This window comes from Nannospalax galili, unplaced genomic scaffold (genome assembly GCF_000622305.1).
Source record: "Nannospalax galili isolate Female #2095 unplaced genomic scaffold, S.galili_v1.0 scaffold704, whole genome shotgun sequence".
Taxonomy (NCBI): Eukaryota; Metazoa; Chordata; class Mammalia; order Rodentia; family Spalacidae; genus Nannospalax; species Nannospalax galili.
In genome coordinates this window covers 702,095-722,094 of record NW_008352394.1, presented here as the reverse complement: position 1 = coordinate 722,094, position 20,000 = coordinate 702,095, and the positions used below count along the sequence as shown (strand labels likewise).

Sequence of the window (20,000 nt, the reverse complement as noted above, 5' to 3'; positions counted from 1 at the left end):
TATTAATTTGAAGTGTATGTTACTGATACATCTCATCTGCTTTATACAACATACAAAATCAGATTCAAACCATGCCAGGCATTACCATTCCTTTTTTTCTTTTTAGAAAATTGCTTTGAAATCTCTGGATTTTCATAGTTGAATTCATGAATCATACCCAAAATAATCTTAGTGATACTACTAGTCTTTTGATCTTCTACTTAACTGCTGGTTTAATTTTGTCTCCCTCGTTTACAGTGGATCCACTCTCAGATGACCCTGTGGCAGTGTAACACCGTCCATCTGTGTCCTTCTGATCCTCATCTAAGGCCTGAAAGTCTGCAAGAGTAGAGACACTAAATCCTTCTATAATCCTTTTGAACAGGAAATAACTGAACTGAGTCAATTACTACCTCTTAAATGATTTTAGGGTCTCACTACTTTTAAAAAAATATTTTACTTTTTAAATTTATATTTACAAAAAATTTTTTGGTCTTTTTGAAGCAGGGTCTTCCTGTAGCCCCAACTGTCCTGGAACTCACTATGTAGACCAGGCTGGCCTTGAACTCACAGAGATCCACCCGCCTTTGCCTCCCAAGCGCTGGGACTACAGGCATGCGCCACCATGCCCAGCTATTTATCTTTTTGACACCTTATCATCCCCCTCTTTTTCAAGATTGAAAGTGCAGTGCTTTCTGTTGTTGCTTTTGTGTTACTGGGGATTGAACATAGAGCCTTACATATCTATATAGGCAAGTACTGGCTCCATTGCTAGCCTTACACAGTACATTTGTGTGATTAAATAGATAACTGATATACACAGGTGGAATTTTTGGTAGAAATTATTTGTGTGTGTCATTCTCCACTAGTTTATGGACTACTGGGCAGAAGCAAGGATTAGGATTGTGATTGTGAGTTTTGCTTATTGTCCCCTAAGTTTCATTTGCTCTCACAGAACAGTTTGTTTTCTTTGTGCTTGCATGAGGCCTAACATGCTGACATTTAATAAACAGTGTTTATTGAATGATAATGACATGTTGCGCACTGTGCTAAATACATCATATGTGTTATTTAATCCCCAAAACAGTCCTAAGAGGCTGATAGTGTGTCCCTATTTTACATCTGAGGAAGTAAGTTCTGGAAAAGTTAAATAACTTGTCATACTGCATCCACTGGAGAACTAAGTAAACCACTATAATCAAAAGGATTGTATATATAAAATTATATACATTTGAATTTAATAAAGCATTAATACTTGCAAAGCACCTACATTTACCAAAGAAATGAGTTTTCACAAATAATCCTATGGTATAATCAGCATATACACTACTACATATGAGGAGAGGACTTTGAAATAAATGCTCCATCCTTCTAACATTCCCATATACCTGCCTGCTGTATTTGTTTGCTTCTATCTTATGCTGCATTTTTTTGTCTCTGTTGCAACCTGCTGCTATTTGGGGGCGCTACAGCAACACACTATTCATGTAGTGGTAAGTTCTCTTTTATGATTCTTGCTAACCCTGGAGAAGTTAGCAGACAGTCAGTGGTGTTCAGAAAAAACAATGTATCTTAGACACTCCACATAGTTCTTGCCTGGCTGTTGTTAGATTTGTAGGAAACGCTTACATATGCACTTGTACTGTAGTTGTAGCCTCCTTGCTGGTGCTCTGCTTCTTCTAGGAATAGAATAATGATGTGGGGCTACAAATATCGGAGGTTTTAAATAGCTTTTTGGTTTGGTTTGGTTTCTTGCTTCTTTCCTTAAGCTTCTCATGCTATCCAACCCCATTTCTTGCTTTCAATAAACAAGATGGATAAAATGGACTTCTAATAGGGATTTCTGAACTTTGTTTAGGACAAATACGGTCTTGGAACCAGGCTTCAGCGACCACGAGCTGGTGCATCCATTAGTTCCCTTGCTGGACTTTCGTAAGTTTGGATAGTACGTAACTTTGAGTAAAGCAGACGGCAAAATTTATGTTTAAGGAATGGGACTTTTTTTTTTATTTTAAAGAAAAGTCTGCCAGTGAGAAAAAACATTCTTACATTTAGAAAAGACCTAAACTATAAAATAGTCTACCTTGGGGGAATACTTCAGTTACTGATGTTGTTTGAGGATAATTCAGTGGACCCTTGGGAAGTTACTATTTCTTATTTTTTTAGCCTTAAGGAAGGAGAGGACCAGAAAGAGATAAAGATCGAGCCAGCTCAGGCTGTCGATGAAGTAGAACCTCTACCTGAAGACTATTACACAAGACCAGTGAATTTAACAGAGGGTAATTTTATACATTCTATTGTTTCGGTTCTGTGTTCTTGCACTTTTGTCACTGACATGCCTCGTGATTTGAGATTTCTGATGGAATAGTTAATAGTAAAATGCTATGTTGAAAATGAAATAGATGTGATTATTTGAAGAACTTTCAAATGTCTGTCAAATTTCTAAATTACAGTATTTTTAACTATTCATAATGGCATACTGTTTCATATATCTATATGCCCACATAGAAATCTGATTTTGAAAATCATTGTAAGCTAAGCCTGATTGCTATCTTTCTTGCTAGTGACCACCCTTCAGCAGCGCCTCTTACAGCCTGACTTCCAGCCGGTCTGTGCTTCACAGCTCTATCCTCGTCACAAGCACCTTTTGATCAAACGGTCTCTGCGCTGCCGGGTAAATACTCTTTTTCTATAGAGTTGCCATATGTATAAGAGAAAAGCAAACATGAGAAGACATGGTGGCACACACCTTTAATCCCAGCACTTGGGAGGCAGAAGCAGGCAGATCTCTGTGAGTTTGAGGCCAGCTCTGGTTCCAGGTCATCCAGAGCTACATAGTGAGACCCTGTCTCAAAAAATAAAAATAGACAAAGGTACATAGAACTGGTGGTTCTTACAGAAAGTATGTAGTAAGCAACATTAAAAGCCAGATATTTCACTATTTACTTTAAATAATAACAAAAGTAAGACATGTTGCCACATGCCCTGTAATCACAGCACCCAGGAACCAAGGAGGAAGGATTTCAAGTTCTAATCAAGCATGGGCTATAAATGTGTAATAAGAGCTTGTCCCAGAAAAGATAACACACTAAATACTAGGCTAGCCAAGGCTAACTATGTCATGAGACCATGTCTCAAAAAACAAAACTAAAAGAAAAAAACTAACACACATCAAGTATTTACTGTTCCTGAACAGTGTCCACACTGACTTAAACATCACATTGACTTCATGAGATAGATGAAGGGAATGAAGAGATGCAGCTATTGATGTGTCCATTTTACAGATGATGAAAGTGGAATGTAAGAAGGATAAATTACCTTTATAACTTCACAGAGAAGTAAGAACATAAGCTAGGATTGCAATCCAAGGATTAACTCCAGGTTAATCCTCAGGTTAACAATTTTTTTTAGCAGTACAAAGCAATGTCCAGTGAACAAATTGTATTACCAGTGTGTCCCACATTCCTCTCCCCAGAGCCAACCTGTGCATAGGACACATTACACATGTGAATGGATAGGCATACATCATCTTTCTCACAACACAAAAGGGAGCAATTTATACATTCTCTTATCCTTTGCTTTTTTCATGTAATTATCTTGTAATTCCATTCTGGAACACACAGAAGAACCTCTTATTTAATTTCCTACCATAATGATTTCTGTAACTTCTTTAACCAGACAATAATAGACATATAGAATAGTCCCACTATTTTTTAAAATATTTTATTATTTTTATTTTATGTATATTGCCTGCATGTGTATAAGTGCACCCATGTTGTGCAGTGCCCATGGAGGACAGAAGAGGGAGATAGATCCCATAGAACTGGAGTTATGGACAGTTGTTAGCTGCCATGTGGGTACTGGGAATTGAACCAGGTCCTCTGTGAGAGCAGCCAACACTTAACTGCTGAGCCATCTCTCCAGCCCCTGTAGTCCCACTATTTTGTGACTACAAGTAAAGCAGCAGTCAGTATTCTTGGACTTGAATGATGTTCCAGTGTATAAATGCATCAGTAAGAAAGTTCCTAAGAGTGCATCAACAGGTACGTTTGCTACTTTGATAGATTCTACTAAACTACTAATTTTTGCCAGTTTGATGACTATCAGCTGGCATCCTGAAGCAGTTTTAATGTATATTTCTGTGATTACTGTGTAAGTTTACGTATCTTTCACTTAACTATTGGAACTTGCTCTGCCATATCTTCTGGTTATTTTTATATTAGGTTATTTTGTTTGATTTTGTTGGGTTTTTTTTGTGGTTTTTGTTGTTGTTGAGTCAGGGTCTTGGAACTTGCCTCCTCCTGTGTCTGTCTCCTGAGTACTGGGATTATAGGCACGTCCTACCATGCCCTGCTTTATATTGTGTTGTTTTTCCCTTACTGAGTTGCTAAAGTTTGGTATTCGAGACACTAATCCTTTGATAATCCTATACCTTAGAAATTACTCTTCCCAGCCTACTATTTATTTATAGATTTTTGGGTGGATGGGGACAGAAGTGTTCCTATTACTAAGGTAAAAGATGCAACTTTTTACTTTATATTTGTGTTTATGTATTTTACTTATGGAATAATTCCCTACTCTACCATCATGAAGGCATTCTCTTTTTTTTTTTTTTTCTAGATTTGCTCCTCCTGTTTTTAAGTTTCCAATTTTCCTGTATAATTTACCTGCTCCCCCTCCCCCAAATGTTTTTTGAGACAGTGTTCCATATAGCTGAGGATGACCTTGAACTTTTCCTTCTGCCTCCACTTCCTGAGTTCTGGGATTACAGGAATGGACCACCACACCCAGTTTTATGTGGTACTGTGGATGGAACCCATGGCTTTATGCATGCTACTAGACAAGCAACCTATCAGTCCACTGAGCTGTATCCCTAATCCTCCTAGTAAAACTTAACAGTCTGTTCTTTCCCTAGTGATTTCCAATGCCATAATTAGTAAACATCAAGTATTTTTTTGTTCTGATGTTGTTTTTGTTTTTTTGTCTTTTTGAGACAAAGTCTCCCTATAGCCCCAGCTGGCCTGGAACTCACTATGTAGATCACGCTTGCCTTGAACGCACAGAGATCTGCCTGCCTCTGCCTCCTGAGTGTGGGGGTTAAAGGCATGCGCCACTAAGCCTAGCTTTATTATTTTCTAATTGTTTATTTTTATTTTATGTGTATGAGTGCTTCTAAAAGAGTAGGCAGTGCTCTTAACCACTGAACCATGTCTCCAGCCCTACTATATTATTTATCTATTTAGGGGTTTTTTTTTTTTTGAGACAGGGTCTTCCTGTAGCCCCAATTGGCCTGCAACTCACTATATATACCTGGCTGGCCTCAATTCACAGAGATCTCCTTGCCTCTGCCTCCCAAGTAATGGGTTTAAAGGCATGTGCCACCATACCTACTCTATTTTAATGTCTTTAAGGTGCCAAATAGGTATAATAATACTTATGACAGTGTAGCTGCTTATGTCCAAAACTCCAAATGTATTGTTCTATAAAGTTTGGTTATCATAAATCCTGTTTTAACATTTGTAGACTTTGGACAGAATAAAACATAAACTTCTGCATTTGGTAGTTCTGGATTACCTTGTTTTCCTGACACATTAATTTCTTTTCAGAAATGTGAACACAACTTGAGCAAGCCAGAATTTAATCCAACATCTATCAAATTTAAAATCCAGTTGGTTGCTGTGTAAGTGTTTTGGTGTTTTAATCTATTAGTTGTGGGGTTTGGATTTTTTTTTATGTGAATGATCTTGTTTTGCCTTTTTGTATTTTGGTTTTGAATTTAGTTGGATACCATGAAATCTAAGGTAAATCTATAACTCATGTAAAGGTGGAAGGAAAAAACTGACTCCACAAAGGTGTCTTCTGACCTCTACATGTGTGCCAAAACAGACATGCACCCTTTACACACCACTCACACAATAATATTATATAATTAATAAATTTAAAAAATTTTAAACTTCAAAGCAGACATAATGGAGCACACCTGTAATCTCAGCACTTGAGAAGTGAAAGCAGGAGAATCAGGCTACATAGCTTGTTTGAGATCAGCCTAGGCTACAGAGATCTTGTCTCAATCCCATCCTCCCCTACAGAAAAATCACCTATCAAATAAGAAAAATATTTTGAAAGTTATGGGTATTAATATCTAACTTTGAGGTAAGAGAGCCCTTTGTAAGCAAGGCCAGAACTCATTAAAGAAAATTTTAAAACACCTTTGGCAAAACGAAACATGAGTTGTGACGGATGAAATTCGTTGTCCTGACACAGTGGAACAGGATGCGCTGCTTGGCACTTATGACAAAGACTGAATGGCCCTCATTTATAGAATTCCCACCAATTGGAAAAATAAAAATTGAGAGAGGCAGTGAGAATAGGCAGTGGGACAAAGGATTTGAATAGGGAGCTTATATGAGAAATTCCAAATGGCCAAAAGATAATGTGGAAAGATGCTAAGATTTGATAGGAAAAGTTAAAAGAAACTAAGTATAAGTAGCATTCAGTGCTGAAGAGACTGTCAGCTAAGCAGGCGTGAACTGCTAGAATCTTTTTGAAGAATGGTCTGGGAATATCAGGACAAATATCCTAGGTATTTTGGTTTGGTTTGGGTTTTTGTTGCTGTTATATTTTGTTTTTTTGTTATTGTTGTTATTTTTGAGACAGGGTCTCCTTGTAGTCCCAGCTGGCCTGGAACTCACTATGTAGTAGACTGGTTTCAATCTCCCAGAGGCTTGCCTCTGCCTCCTGAGTGCTGGGATTAAAGGCATGCACAACCACGCCGCATGGTTTGAGTTTTTTGGGTCTCACTTAGCCCAGGCTGGCCTCAAATTGACTATGTAGCAGAGGATGATCTTGAACTCCTGAGTGCTGGCATTATAGGTATATATACAACCATTCTGTGCTACATAGACCTTTACCCAGTAATACTAGTTGAAGAATCTACTCTCCAGAAACAAGAGCTTCAATAAATAAAAGATGCATTTGTAAAGATGCATATTATAGCATTTTCATGGAAAAAGCTAGAAGCAATTTCAGTTAACTGGCTAACTGTTAACAAGGAAATTTTTTATTAAATTGATAAATACCTCTATCAATATCAAATATTATGCAACAGTTTAGAAGAAGTCATTGGGAAAGTGTTGGTCTGGTAAGTTAGAAGAATTTAGGAGGGCCAGATATGGGGACTGTCGCTTACTGTATTTGTCTGTTTATTTTCATCATCTTTGAAATTGGAATAATGTTCTTCCTCCTCAAAGTTACTGAAGAGAATCATATAAAGTGATACGCTTGTTTGTTATCATCATGTAACTAAATTAGCATAAAATATGTTTACTTTCCTGGCCCTGGAGAGATGGTTCAGCAGTGAAGAGCACAGGCTGTTCTTGCAGAAGACCTGGGTCCCATTCCCAGCACCCACATGGTGGCTAACAACCATCTGTAATTCCAGTTCTAGGGGCTCTCACACCCTCTTCTGGCCTCTGCAGGCACTGTACAACACGGGCACACTTAGATACAAGCAAAGAAAACACTCATACACCTAAAAATAAATAATAAAAATATGTTCAGTCTCCTAACTACTATTATGTAATAGGTGACTGTTAGGGATGAAAAATGGCACATGTGAATTACAGGGTAAACCATTAAGAAGAATTATATTCAGGGCTGGAGAGATGTCTCAGCGATTAAGAGCACTGGCTACTCTTGCAGAGGACCTGGGTTCAGTTCCCAGGACCCACATGACAGCTAACAACCATCTGTAACTCCAGTTCCAGGGGAATCCAAAGCCCTCTTCTGACCTCTGAGGGCATTGCAGAACATGGGGGCATTTACACACAAGCAGGTAGTACACTCATACACATAAAAATAATAAATAAAATACATTTTTTAAAAGAATTACATTCATGCCGGGCGTAGTGGCGCACTCCTTTAATCCCAGCACTTGAGAGGCAGAGGCAGGCAGATCTCTGTGAGTTCAAGGCTAGCTTGGTCTACATAGTGAGTTCCAGGACAGCTGGGGCTACAAAGAGACCCTGTCTCAAAAAGACCAAAAAAAAAAAAAAAGAATTATGTTCATTAAAGAACTAGGGATATAGCTCAATGGTAGAGCACTTGCCTAGTGTGTGTGAGGCCCTAGTTTCAATACCCAGTACTAGAAAGCGGGGGGAAATGTGCTCATTACAGAAACCCTATATGCTTAGCATCATTTTCTTAAGCTTGCTCTGACAAAAAAACGCTTTTTCTGACACCGTGATAGAATCACCTGGCAGTCTTAATACAGTTGCCCTGGCTGAACCTCGAACTTGCCTAATCCAGACCTGGAATTGGGGGTCAGGAGGGGACACTGAATTTCAGTTAAGTTGCTCAAATAATCATATTGTTCACCATGAAAAATAACTAGTTTAAAGTTAAAATACCTTGTAGTTGCTTCTTAGATTATTTTTCCCCCTTTTAGTGTTTTGAAAGTAGACTTTGTGTTACATTAACATTTGCACAATAATGCCTATGCATGCCTCCTTGCAAGCACTTTTCAGGCCACCTTTCGTACATTAAGGTATTCTTCACAGTAACCTCAATAGATAAATAGCATTATTTTCTTCATATATACAAATAATAATCCAAGTCACAAAGAGGTAACTCCTTGTCCTAGTTTTTAAAAATATTTTATTATTTTTCTTTTATGTGTATGCATGTATTTAGGTGAGTGCACCCATGTTGTGCAGTGTCCTCGGAAGACAGAAGAGGCTGTTGGATCCCCTGGAACTGGAGTTACGGACAGTTGTTAGCTGCCATATGGGTGCTGGGATTCGAACCTGGGTCTTCTGCAAGAACAGTCAGTCAGTGTTCTTAACCACTGAGCCCTCTCTCCAGCCCCCTTGTCCTAGTTTTACAAAGCAGTATCTTGGTCTGTAACTATGAACTGGCATTTGAACCTGGGCAGTTTTGAGTCCAGACCAAGCAAATAAGAATAATATTCTCTTGTGTGATTTAGTCAAAATAGCAGAATGGTCAAGAGCAAGGATGCATAGACTGGGTTTGAACGGTGGCACTGCTACTAACCAGGCCCAGTGTTTTCATTTTTATAATGGGATGGTAGTAGTAGTACCTGTCTCATGCAGCTGCAGTGAAGACTGTGTGTAATGCTTAGAATACTGCCTGGCACAGAGTACTGTGTTTTGTAAGAATGTATTAGTGTTTCACAGTCATATAATATATTATTTACTAAGATTGGATCTTATAACCAACTGCCTTGTAGGATTATAAAAGTAAATTAAAGTCTTCCAAAATGTATATGATAAATTTATAAGAAAAATGTATGCCAATCTATACATAAACATAAGCTTTAAATCCGCTGTATATACATAAGACACTATACTCCTAAAATTTCAGAAAGATCTCATTGCTAGTTTGGTTTCAGATCTTGTCTCTTACTGTGTGATACAATTCTTTAAAATTCATTTTCTCTTACCCAGTAGTTAGCATTATTTGTGTCACTAGCTTGTTTTCTTTTTAGGTAAGTAATGATTTCAAGAGACCCAGTGAACATTAATGCATATTTTTATTTATCAATAGCAATTATATTCCAGAAGTGAGAATCATGTCGATCCCCAACCTTCGCTACATGAAGGTTAGTGCCTTACTTATTGACACAAGAATTGATTAGTTGGTGACCTATGCATGTGTCTATATGGGTGGCTCTCCTTATGATATGGGACATGGTAAAGAAGGTAAAGAAAAAAGAAAGCTTGAAAAGATAAAAGATAATGATGTTTGTTTGGGGATTCTTGTCAACAGCACCTTTGAAGTAGAAGTGTGAGGAACAGGGTGCACATTCTGTAAAGACAGAATAATAGATGGGGAAAAGAAAGGTGATGGTACTAGATACCACAGGCAACCTTCTCGCTTTGCCAATCAGGAGAGGAGATTCTCCACAACTCGTGTATTCATGCATCAGTACCAGGTATCTGAGCCTCTTACATGTACACACACATGCATACACATACACGATGATGCTGCTTGTGAAAACATATCATCCCTATATTTCACCAGTCTCGAAAGTAACAAAGGGGCAATTTTTATGGTTCTGGAAATCTTAGAAGATTTTTATAGTCTTAATGTGTTGTCCCCCCATCCTCTTAGTAATACATCTGGCTAGCCAATGGCTCATATTTTATTTATGAGGGCTTTCTTCTTTTCATACCCTAAATAGCAACCTTAGTGGAATAAGAACTACAGACTTTAAAACATTAGATAATGTACATTTCTCACAATTTCTGGTCTAATAACTGGCCCTTTCTTTGGGATCTCTCCAGCTTCTGCAGTAAAACAGCAACTCCAGATAATACGTACAGGTACTAGGACAGGGTCAGTAGGACCTTAGAGTGAGCGCACTGATATAGAAGTGGAGGGTAGGTGTTGCTGCTCTAGAGCAGTGAGAATGGTTTTGTGAAACACTGTGTATAGCAGCTAAGAATGTAGACCTTACTGGCAGTATGGTGTGTGTCTTAGATGCTTTCTTCTTCTGCAGGAGAGCCAGGTCCTCCTGACTCTTACAAATCCAGTGGAGAACCTCACCCATGTGACTCTGTTTGAGTGTGAGGAAGGTGACCCTGATAACATCAACAGCACTGCTAAGGTGAGGGCATTTGCTTCTCAGACAGAGCCTGATGTTGCCTGCAGTGCTTCATTAGACTTGGCTTGAAAGACTCTACACTGTTATCAGAGTTTCCTGATTCATATCCCAATTTGATTTTATCCCCAAACACATTGCCACTGTCCTGTCAACTCTTGTCATTTCTTACTCGATCGCTGACATTTCCTGCCTTTCCTTACTGTCTTTAGTGTGCTTCACCTCCATTTCAACCCAGTATCTGTGTTGCCACCAGAGTGGCCTTTCTGCAGTTAGCTGCACTGCATGCTGATGATGTGGCATTTGTCTGACTTTAAGATGAAGTCCACATTGTTTGGCACAGCGTCAGAGCTCTTGATGATGACTTCTGTCTGTTCTGCATGACCTTCCTCCAGATCCTCAAATTTAGCATTTTCTAGATGCTGCAATAATAGTTGCAATCCAAACACATCCAGTGGGTATAAACTTTCATTCTGGGCATTTGCATGTTCTTGTTTTTTTTTTTTTTTTTAAGAGGGATAGGGTTGGGGGGTTTTGTTGGGGTTTTTTTTGGGGGGGGGGTGCTTTGTTTTTTGAGACAGAGTCTTCCTATGTAGCCCTAGCTGGCTTGATTGAGGCTGGCCTCAATCGCACAGAGATCCACCTATCTGTCTCCCAAGTGCTAGAACTACTGGTGTACACCACCACACCTGGCCTGTACTGCTCATTTTTACCTAGAAGGCCTCCTAGAGTATACATACCTTTTCAGTTGTTCAGTTTAACATTCTTTCAAGATTCATGTGAAGTGTAGTCTTTTAAAAGCTGCTGTGTCTCTTCTAGATTTCCACTACTTACATAGAGTATAAATAGTAGTAACTGAATATTAAGATGATTTTGACTGAATGAATGAAATGTGGCCTTATAAGACAAAAACTTTCCTCTATAGCTTATATACTACTGATTTCTAATTCAGTATGATATAAGAATCTATAGAAGGAATGCCTGTATCTTCAGCTAATGTTTAAATAATACCCTAAGAATTTCCTTATCCCCTCTTTCTTTTTTTCTTCTGGTTTTTAATGTTTTCACTCACTAGAGTTACCTCCAAAGAAAGAGAACACTCCCTTATACCAGTTATACTGGTAAAGACATTATAAATAAGTACTGAGTGTGTATACCACCTTATATGTCATCTTACTCTCTATACTACCCCTGTTCCATTTGTATCTACAGTTAGAACTATGGCTGAGGTTTCTCTTGGTCTCTGAGATGACAAAGGTCTAGTTGCAACATAAGAATACTAAACTATGTTCCATAAGCATAAATGTACACTGTCCAGTGTCAGGAAATACTGTGTAGGAGGAACTATTGTGTCTCTTAAGAAAATGGCTGACTTTCTATCACAACAGAGGAAGTCACAGATGGAAAGAAAACCAAAGTGGATTTATGTAAGAACATGAGGGGTTTTTTTAAGCTTTGTATGCTGTTTTATTTTGAGTTTTCCTGCTTGAAGATCACTTACTGGCAATTTAAGGAAATAATGAAGCAACTGTTCAGTTCCAAGAATTCCTCAATAAAACGAACTCTAGATTTTTAAGGGGTGTGAGCTACTGATAATAAATAGAAAAATAAAACCTTTTACAAGGAGAAATTGTGTTTGGCTAATCTGTGTTTGGCTAATTTATGTGTTCTCTTCTGCATACTGTAACTAAAATGACATCTCCAAAGAAAATGGTGAGTTTCAAGTATGTTAGGAATTATTTATTTTAATTATTTAATTTTATGTGTATGTGTGTTTTGTCTGCATGTATGTAAGTGCACCACTTGTGTGCAGTGCCTGTAGAGGCCATAAGAGGTGGTCGGGTCCCCTGGAACTGGAGTTAAGGATGGTTATCAGCCACTATGTGGGTGCTGGGAATTGAACCCGGGTCCTCTGCAAGAGCAGCCAGGGGTCTTAACAACTGAGCTATCTCTCCAGTCCCATTAGGAATTATTTTTAAAATACTACAGCAAACACCTATGCACTCCCTTCTGAAATAACATGAAAATATAAAACAAAAGAAAGACTCAATTGCAGCACTGTGCACTCTCCTTGCTAAATTCCTCTTTGTAACCTGTATTAATTATTGTTCTTGTTGCTACAGCAAAATAACTGACAAAAAAAAAATCTTGAAAAATCACCTTGAGGAAAAATCTTAAGTGAGTTTATTTTGGCTCACCATTCAAAGATAAAGTTCATCTTGGTGGGGAAGTCATATGCCAGGCATTTGAGACAGCACATTGCATCTGTAGCCAGGTAGCAGAGAGACGAACACTAGTGCTACTCAACTCACTGCCTCCTTTTTATTCAGTTCAGGGCCTTTCCACATGGAATAGTGCCACCTTAATTAGGGTAGGTCTTCCCACTTTAATTAACCCAATTGAGAAATTCCCTTATAGACATACAGAGGAATCTGTTAGGTGAGTCTAGGTCCTGTCAGGTTGGTAGTATTCAACATCACACAGCCCTGTGAAGTAAGTGCTCACTTGACTTGGTCATTCCTGTAAGTTTCTTCATTCTTATATTTGGATTAAAAATGCCTGGGTTCAGGGCTGGAGAGATGACTCAGCTGTTAAGAGAACTGGTTGTTCTTGAAAAGGACCTGGGTTCAGTTTCTAGCACTCACATAGCAGCTAACATCCATCTTTAACTGCAATTTCAGAAGATTCAGTGCCCTCTTCTGGCCACCTCAGGCACGAGGCATGCATTTACATACATGCGTCAAAATACTCATAAAATAAAATAAATGAAATCACACACACACACACATGTAGTCAAAATACTCATAAAATAAATGAAATCATACACACACACACACACATAAAAGAAATGTTTGAGTTCCCAGTGCTTTAAAAACTGTGTATGTAGTATGTGTCTTGAAACCTGCTACTCACCTGTCTAGATCAACGCAACACTGACCATGTTCTGTTGAGCAAATGTCCTGTCACAGCTAACCCTTTCTGAAGCAGCCCTGTCTTTGGCTTTCCAGGTGGTGGTGCCTCCCAAAGAGCTCATTTTAGCTGGCAAGGATGCAGCAGCAGAGTATGATGAGTTGGCAGAACCCCAGGACTTTCAGGATGATCCTGAGTAAGTGACCTTTTGTGATCCTCAGACCACACACAGATGGCTGATCCAGGATGCCTGTGTTAGTTCCTTTTGCATCACTGTGACCAGATACCTGACAGGAACAACTTAAGGAGAAAACATTTATTTTGATTCCAGTTTTCAGAGGGATTTTAGTCCATCCTGGCAGTGGAGGTATGAGGGTGGGAGGCTTCACCTATGCCTGACAACCTGAGTTTGATCCTCAGATTCCACAGCAAAAGGAGGACTGGATCTTGAAATTGTTCACCCACCTCCACATGTGCTATGATGAACACACCCACTCATCCACACACACCACCCCCCAATAATAAATATTTAAAAGAATCCAGGCAAGGTGATGCATGCCTTTAATCCTAGCACTCAGGAGGCAGATCTCTGAGATCCGCCTGCCTCTGCCTCCTGAGTGCTGGGACTAAAGGCGTGCATTACCACGCCCGGCCAAGACATGTATATTTGTAACAACTTAATGCAACCATTAAATGGGACCATACACGGTATGTCTCATTTGTGTTGCTTAAAAAAGTAAGAATATAAGCTCATAGAAAAATATGTCATAGGCTAAGAACCAGAAGTTTATCTCTTTGCTGTAGAGAAAATTAAAATATGGTCATAGAAAATTGAAGTGGAAAAAACTTGAATTTTCTATGACTATGAGAGAGAGAAAGGAAAGGAGGGAGGGAGGGAGAGGAAAGGATAAGACAAATAGCAGGCCAGGCATGAAGGCATATTTGGAAGGTGAAGGTAGAAGGACTGTAAGTCTGAAGCCAGTCCTAGCTCTAAAGAAAAAAATATAAATAGATTAGTATTTTCTAGAGAACTTCACTGTTGGTAAGCAAGATGGTGTGGTCATAGCAGAGATTTCCCATTGTGCCATAAAATGACTGTGAGACTTGGTGATTTCATTGACTTATGATCTGCCTAATGTTGTGCTTATCTTTCCATAGCATTATAGCCTTCAGAAAAGCCAACAAAGTAGGCATTTTCATCAAGGTCACCCCACAACGTGAGGAGGGTGAAGTGACCGTGAGCTTCAAGATGAAACATGATTTTAAAAACCTGGCCACCCCCATTCGCCCTATTGAAGAAAATGATCAGAGCGCAGAAGTCATCTGGCTCACCCAGCATGTGGAACTCAACTTCGGCTCACTTGTTCCTTAAAAAAGTTCCCCTGGTGGACAGATCCCACTTGTGGTAACATAGTTACACAACTCTGTTACAATGTGGAAGCTGCTGCTTCATTAGGCTGTGTTTATAAAGATGTACCCACCACTACTGAATCCTGTTCCTAGGCGTGGAGCATACGCCAGGATTAAGAGCATGGGGTAACTGCTGCTTCCCTGGCTCTCTGTTGACACCAGTTAAGTCTGTGTCTCCTTCACTGAGCCCTGCATGTTGATTAACAACATAGCTCCATCCTAGTAAAGGGGATGGCTGTTCCTGGGAGTGGCATTAGAGTTACCATCTGAGAAACACGGCCATGTATCTCCCAATTGGATTTCTCAAAGGATCACAATCTGACAGACCAAAAAATAAAAGGTAATCCAGAAGTACACCTTGCTGTTAGTGCTCCAGCATTGGTCTCAAGGTTCTGACTGCTTCCTGCATCCCATTAAGGGTAACATGCCGGTCTAAAGCAGAATCCTTTCATGTCCCATGGCTCTCATTTGCCATTGATTTCCATTTGACAGAAAAGTAGGATTGTCACAGAGTCTTTAGTTTTGTGTTGACAGATAAAACATGAGATTTTCTTAAGGCATTCTCCTAAAGGAATATTTATTAGTTGCTTTAAAATTTTTCTCATTAGTATATGGGACTTTTAAGAATTTGAGAAGCCAGCAATTATATATCACGAAATTCCGTATTGCCACAGTATCTAGGGTCTACTGTTGCTACCGGGAGACAGCTGTATAGTTCACTTCCTGCCCTGCCCTGCTCTGCTCTGTTCTTTAATACAAGGACTTGTTCTCGTCTTGGGGATTTTAGAAAGAGACCAAAGACAGGCTCACTTCTGTAGTGCAGAAAACATTTTAAAGTTTAGATTTTTAGTATGATCTGAACTAATGTTCTTTTCACTGATTTGAAGGAGAAATTAACTAGTATAATCTCTTGAATCCAAACTGGATGTTAAAGAAAAGAACTTTTCCCTTACTGGGGAATATGACTTGTCACATGATGAGTCAAAGGAGGCCATTTTGACTGTAAACCATAGTGGCTCAGCAACTAGCCCAGAAAGCTGGCTTGACAGCAGACATGCTATTTTTGCTTCGATTCTAGAGCTGAGTTGCTAACCTTAATTTCTGTAAGGTTTTCTAAAACAGGACAAAGCAGACCATTAGCTGTACCACTTTTCCTTAAAGTACTCCTAGAAAGTGGCCAACAGGCTTTGGAAGGAAATTCTTTTTGCAAACATGGCATTGTTTTTTAACATTTAGTCCCTAGTTTAAAAAGAAATGGATATAATCTAGACTAGATAGGAAGTGGTCTTTGTCAGTTCCCCTTTAAAGATGAAACTATTTAGGAAGCTACTGAAAGACACTAAGTTACATTTTAAGGTCCATTCATTTTATGGGCCAATTTTATGAAGCAATATTCACACAGTAATCTGTATGCCACAGTATAAGAATAAACTACTGATTTCTAACATTATGGTAATAGTAACTAATGTTTAGCCTCTTAGAAGTTGGGGCAGGGAAATGGATAATTACAAGTTGCAAACTACAGAAAGTTTAATTTTATGCAACCCCACAAAGTATCAAGTGAAACTACTGCTCACCATTTGTCAGTGGAGGAAAGGGGCATCAAGGTACAGAACAATTTCATATGTCTACACATATGAACTGTGTAGACAAGTACAGTTCCATGTCTGTATGCCTTTATGGCATGTAACTGATACTAGTAATCTCCCAAAAATAATAATGTTGAAATAATGGATCTCATCGCTCCTAGGTGATACAGAAACACAGAGACACCTTTGATCATTAATTTTTTTTTTTCTGTTATTACAGAATAACAGAGCCACTAGTTTAATGTTTCCTCAAGATAGGTTTTAGTGCAAGCAGGTATTGTGTATGTTGGTAGAAAAGGTTCAACACCTGTGCTGGTGAATGAGGAATTGTATCTGTTGCCCTTTTTGTATTAGATCAGGCACAAAGTTTTTAATAGTAGTGTGCACCACGACAGGAGAGTTAGATGTCCTTAGAACTTGAAACTACAATTTTGAGAACTTCAGGCTAAGTTAATTTGGGTTTGTGAACTGATATGCACACCAACATTTTGTTTCAGGTATATAGTCTAGGCATACTGAGCTAAATGCCATGTGTCTTTGTAAGAAGAAACCTCTTTGGTCCTTTTGGGAAGGAGAGGCAGGCTTGATTTATGAATAACAGGTTACTGTTTTGCCTTATTGCTTAATGTAGTGAAATAAAGCAGACAAAGCTTGAGTGTGTCTTGATTTCATAAATACTGGGTGGAAACAGCATGACTCAGAGTTGCTAAGCAAGTTGGTAAGTCAGGCTCCTTTCCTTCCCTTCCATTTCAGGGATTTTTTTTTTTTTTTTTTTTTTTTTTTAGATTTATTTATGTGTTGATGTATGTATGGGCCCATGTATGTGGGTGCCTATGGAAGCCAGAAGAGAGCATTGTATATCTCTGAGATGGAGTTACAGGTGGTTGTGAGCCACCTGGCATGGGTGCTAGGACACAAACCCCTGTCCTCTATGAGAGCAGCAAGTACTTTTAACTGCTGAGCCATGCCTCCAACCCCTCCTTTCCATTTCTTTACATGAAATAACCTGGTAAGAGTAGTTCACTGTTGTGACCTGAGAGATGTAAGATAAAATAAACCATTTCCTCCCTAAGTTGGTTTTGGCCAGTGTTTTTATCACAGCAATAGAAAGCATATTAGAACGGAAGTGCTCCACACGTGCTCAGCAAATGGAAGGTACTGTGGCCTGTTTGAAACTCCAGGTTCTCCTCAGATAACCTCTATTAGCATCCCTCTATAAGAATTAAGAGCTGGAAGCTGGGCGTGGTGGCGCACACCTTTAATCCCAGCACTCAGGAGGCAGAGGCAGGCTATCTCTGTGAGTTCAAGGCCAGCCTGGTCTACTTAGTTCCAGGCCAGCTGGGGCTACAGAGAGAGCTGGAACAAGCACCCATATCTTAAGCTTTCTTGAATTGGATCCAGATAAGGTCTTCCTTCTCTCCTGTGGTGAACTGTTGGTTCCCATCAAAAGCCAGCCCCACCTATCACTATTCAAGGGTATTACTTCAGCAGCTCCCCCATAGCTACACCCTTTCCAGCAGCAGTGCATCTGAGTTCTACATGACCTGAAGCCCTCCCCTGACTTCTGCCCCAAGTCCGTTGCCACCTCCCCCTGGCAACACTTACCTCCCTGATGTTCCTGAGTCACTTTAAGTGGGCTCCCATTCAGGCCCTTTGCACTGGCCACTCTGCTTAGCTCTCCCAGAGCTACTCATGGCTCACACCCTCACCACGGGCCTTTGCTCAAATGTTGCCATCATGTGGTTTCTGTGACTCTATTTAATGCCCACTACCCCTAAACTATTCCCTAACTCCCCTCTTGCTCCATTCAGTAACATACTGTACACTGTTTTCTCCCTCAGCATTCTAGAACCATTAGGATAGGGCTTAATTTTAAACTTACAAAGCCTACAACAAAGTTTGACAAATAGTAGCACCCCTGTCTTTGCTGAGTAATTTTTTCCTTTGTGGAGCTGCTGATGTTTTATTTATTTTGAGGCAGGGTCTCCCTGTAGCCCCAGCTGGCCTAGAACTCTCCACGTAGACCAGGCTAGCCTCAAACTCAGATCCCCTGCCTCTCTGCCCTCCAAGAGCTGGGATTAAAGGTGTGTGACACCACACCCGGCTTTTTTTGAATAACTTTTTTGTTTGTACAAGTGTTTTCATGTCCAGTATGTTTACTGGGGGGAGGGGAGGTGCCTGCGAAGCCCAGAGGATAGCCCAAGACCGAGCCACCATGTGGGTGCTGGGAGATGAACCCTGGTCCTCTGGAAGAACAGCAAGTGCTCTTAGTCCCTTGAGCCACCTCTCCAGCCTCCCCCCCCCCAGCTTTTAAATCTACTGAAAAGTACACCAACTTCCCATATCCCCACCCCCCTGTATGTACAGCCTCCCCCACTATCAACACAGAGCACCACAGTATTACATTCTGATGAACAAATTATTCTCCACAGTTGCATTTTGTGTTTGGACAAAGATGCGTAGCATGTATCTGCTACTGTAGTAACATATAGAGTAGTTTTCACTTCCTAAAAAGCCTCTGCACTACTGCTCATCACACCCCAGACTCTAGCAACCACTAGCATTTACCACCTCTACAATTTTGCCTCTTGCAGAATATCATATTTGGAATCAGCACAGAACATTCTCAAACTGATTTCCTTCACTTGGTAAAATTATTTAGAGGCTTTTTTTTTTTTTTTTTTTTTTTTGTGGGGCTGGAGAGATGGCTCAGTGGTTAAGAGCACTGGCTTCTCTTCCAGAGGACCCACATGGCAGCTAACAACCATCTGTAACTCCAGTTCCAGGGGATCTGACACCTGGTCTCTGGGCATATATGTGGTGCACTTACATACATCCAGGCAAAAACACTCATACATAAAAATAAATTTTCAAAAGGCTTTTTGTTGCTTGATAGGGTCTTGCTGTGTAGTGTTAACTGGACTGAAACTCACTCTGTAGACCAGGGTGGCTTTGGAATCAGATGCGCCTGCCTCTTTCTCCCGATAGCTAGAATTAAAGGTATGCACCGTCGTGCTTGGTTTGTTGTGATGTCATGGCCCTTTAATCGCTCATTTCTTTTGAGTGGTTGTTGGTCTTTCAGAATAAAAGAAATACATACTATTCCTTTTTTTTTTGCCAAATATTTTGTGCTTTCTTCTGGTGCCTTTACCTAGAATATTCCCCCTCTCTACTCTGTCAGATTTACTTCTCTGCTCCCATCTCAATGTCGTCTTAATCCACAATACTACACCTTTCCATCATTTGATTGTACATAGCTCCTTTAATGGACTGCAGATTCCAGGCCTGTTGGTCATCTGTTTCTCCTACACCACACTCAAAGAGTAGCCTAGAGCAAACTCCAAAACTCAGACCGAAGTTGCTTGCTGAAGCTCAATTCAGCCATGTACCATGAAAGATATTTTCAGTAAACCCAGAGTCCAAGAGTGCAGCAGCCATGTCATGCTTGAAAGTCAGCATTCTACACTTCCTTTCCTCCTGAAGCTTACATT

The 20,000-nt window shown here is 39.7% G+C and overlaps 1 protein-coding gene across 2 annotated transcripts in view; it reads left to right on the top strand.

Moving 5' to 3' along the window:
• Dctn4 (dynactin subunit 4) overlaps positions 1-17,164 on the top strand; it is a 47,700-nt gene extending 30,536 nt beyond the window's left edge. Inside the window, exons 6-13 of one of the 2 annotated variants that reach the window (XM_008849405.3) lie at positions 1,838-1,911; positions 2,146-2,258; positions 2,544-2,653; positions 5,586-5,659; positions 9,544-9,598; positions 10,499-10,606; positions 13,609-13,706; positions 14,669-17,164. In XM_008849405.3, the coding sequence (XP_008847627.1) occupies positions 1,838-1,911; positions 2,146-2,258; positions 2,544-2,653; positions 5,586-5,659; positions 9,544-9,598; positions 10,499-10,606; positions 13,609-13,706; positions 14,669-14,882 (846 nt within the window). In that variant the 3' untranslated portion in view covers positions 14,883-17,164. The remainder of the gene's footprint in view (positions 1-1,837; positions 1,912-2,145; positions 2,259-2,543; positions 2,654-5,585; positions 5,660-9,543; positions 9,599-10,498; positions 10,607-13,608; positions 13,707-14,668) is intronic. The other variant, XM_029554229.1, reaches the window with a different exon arrangement.
• The last annotated feature ends 2,836 nt before the right edge of the window (positions 17,165-20,000 follow it).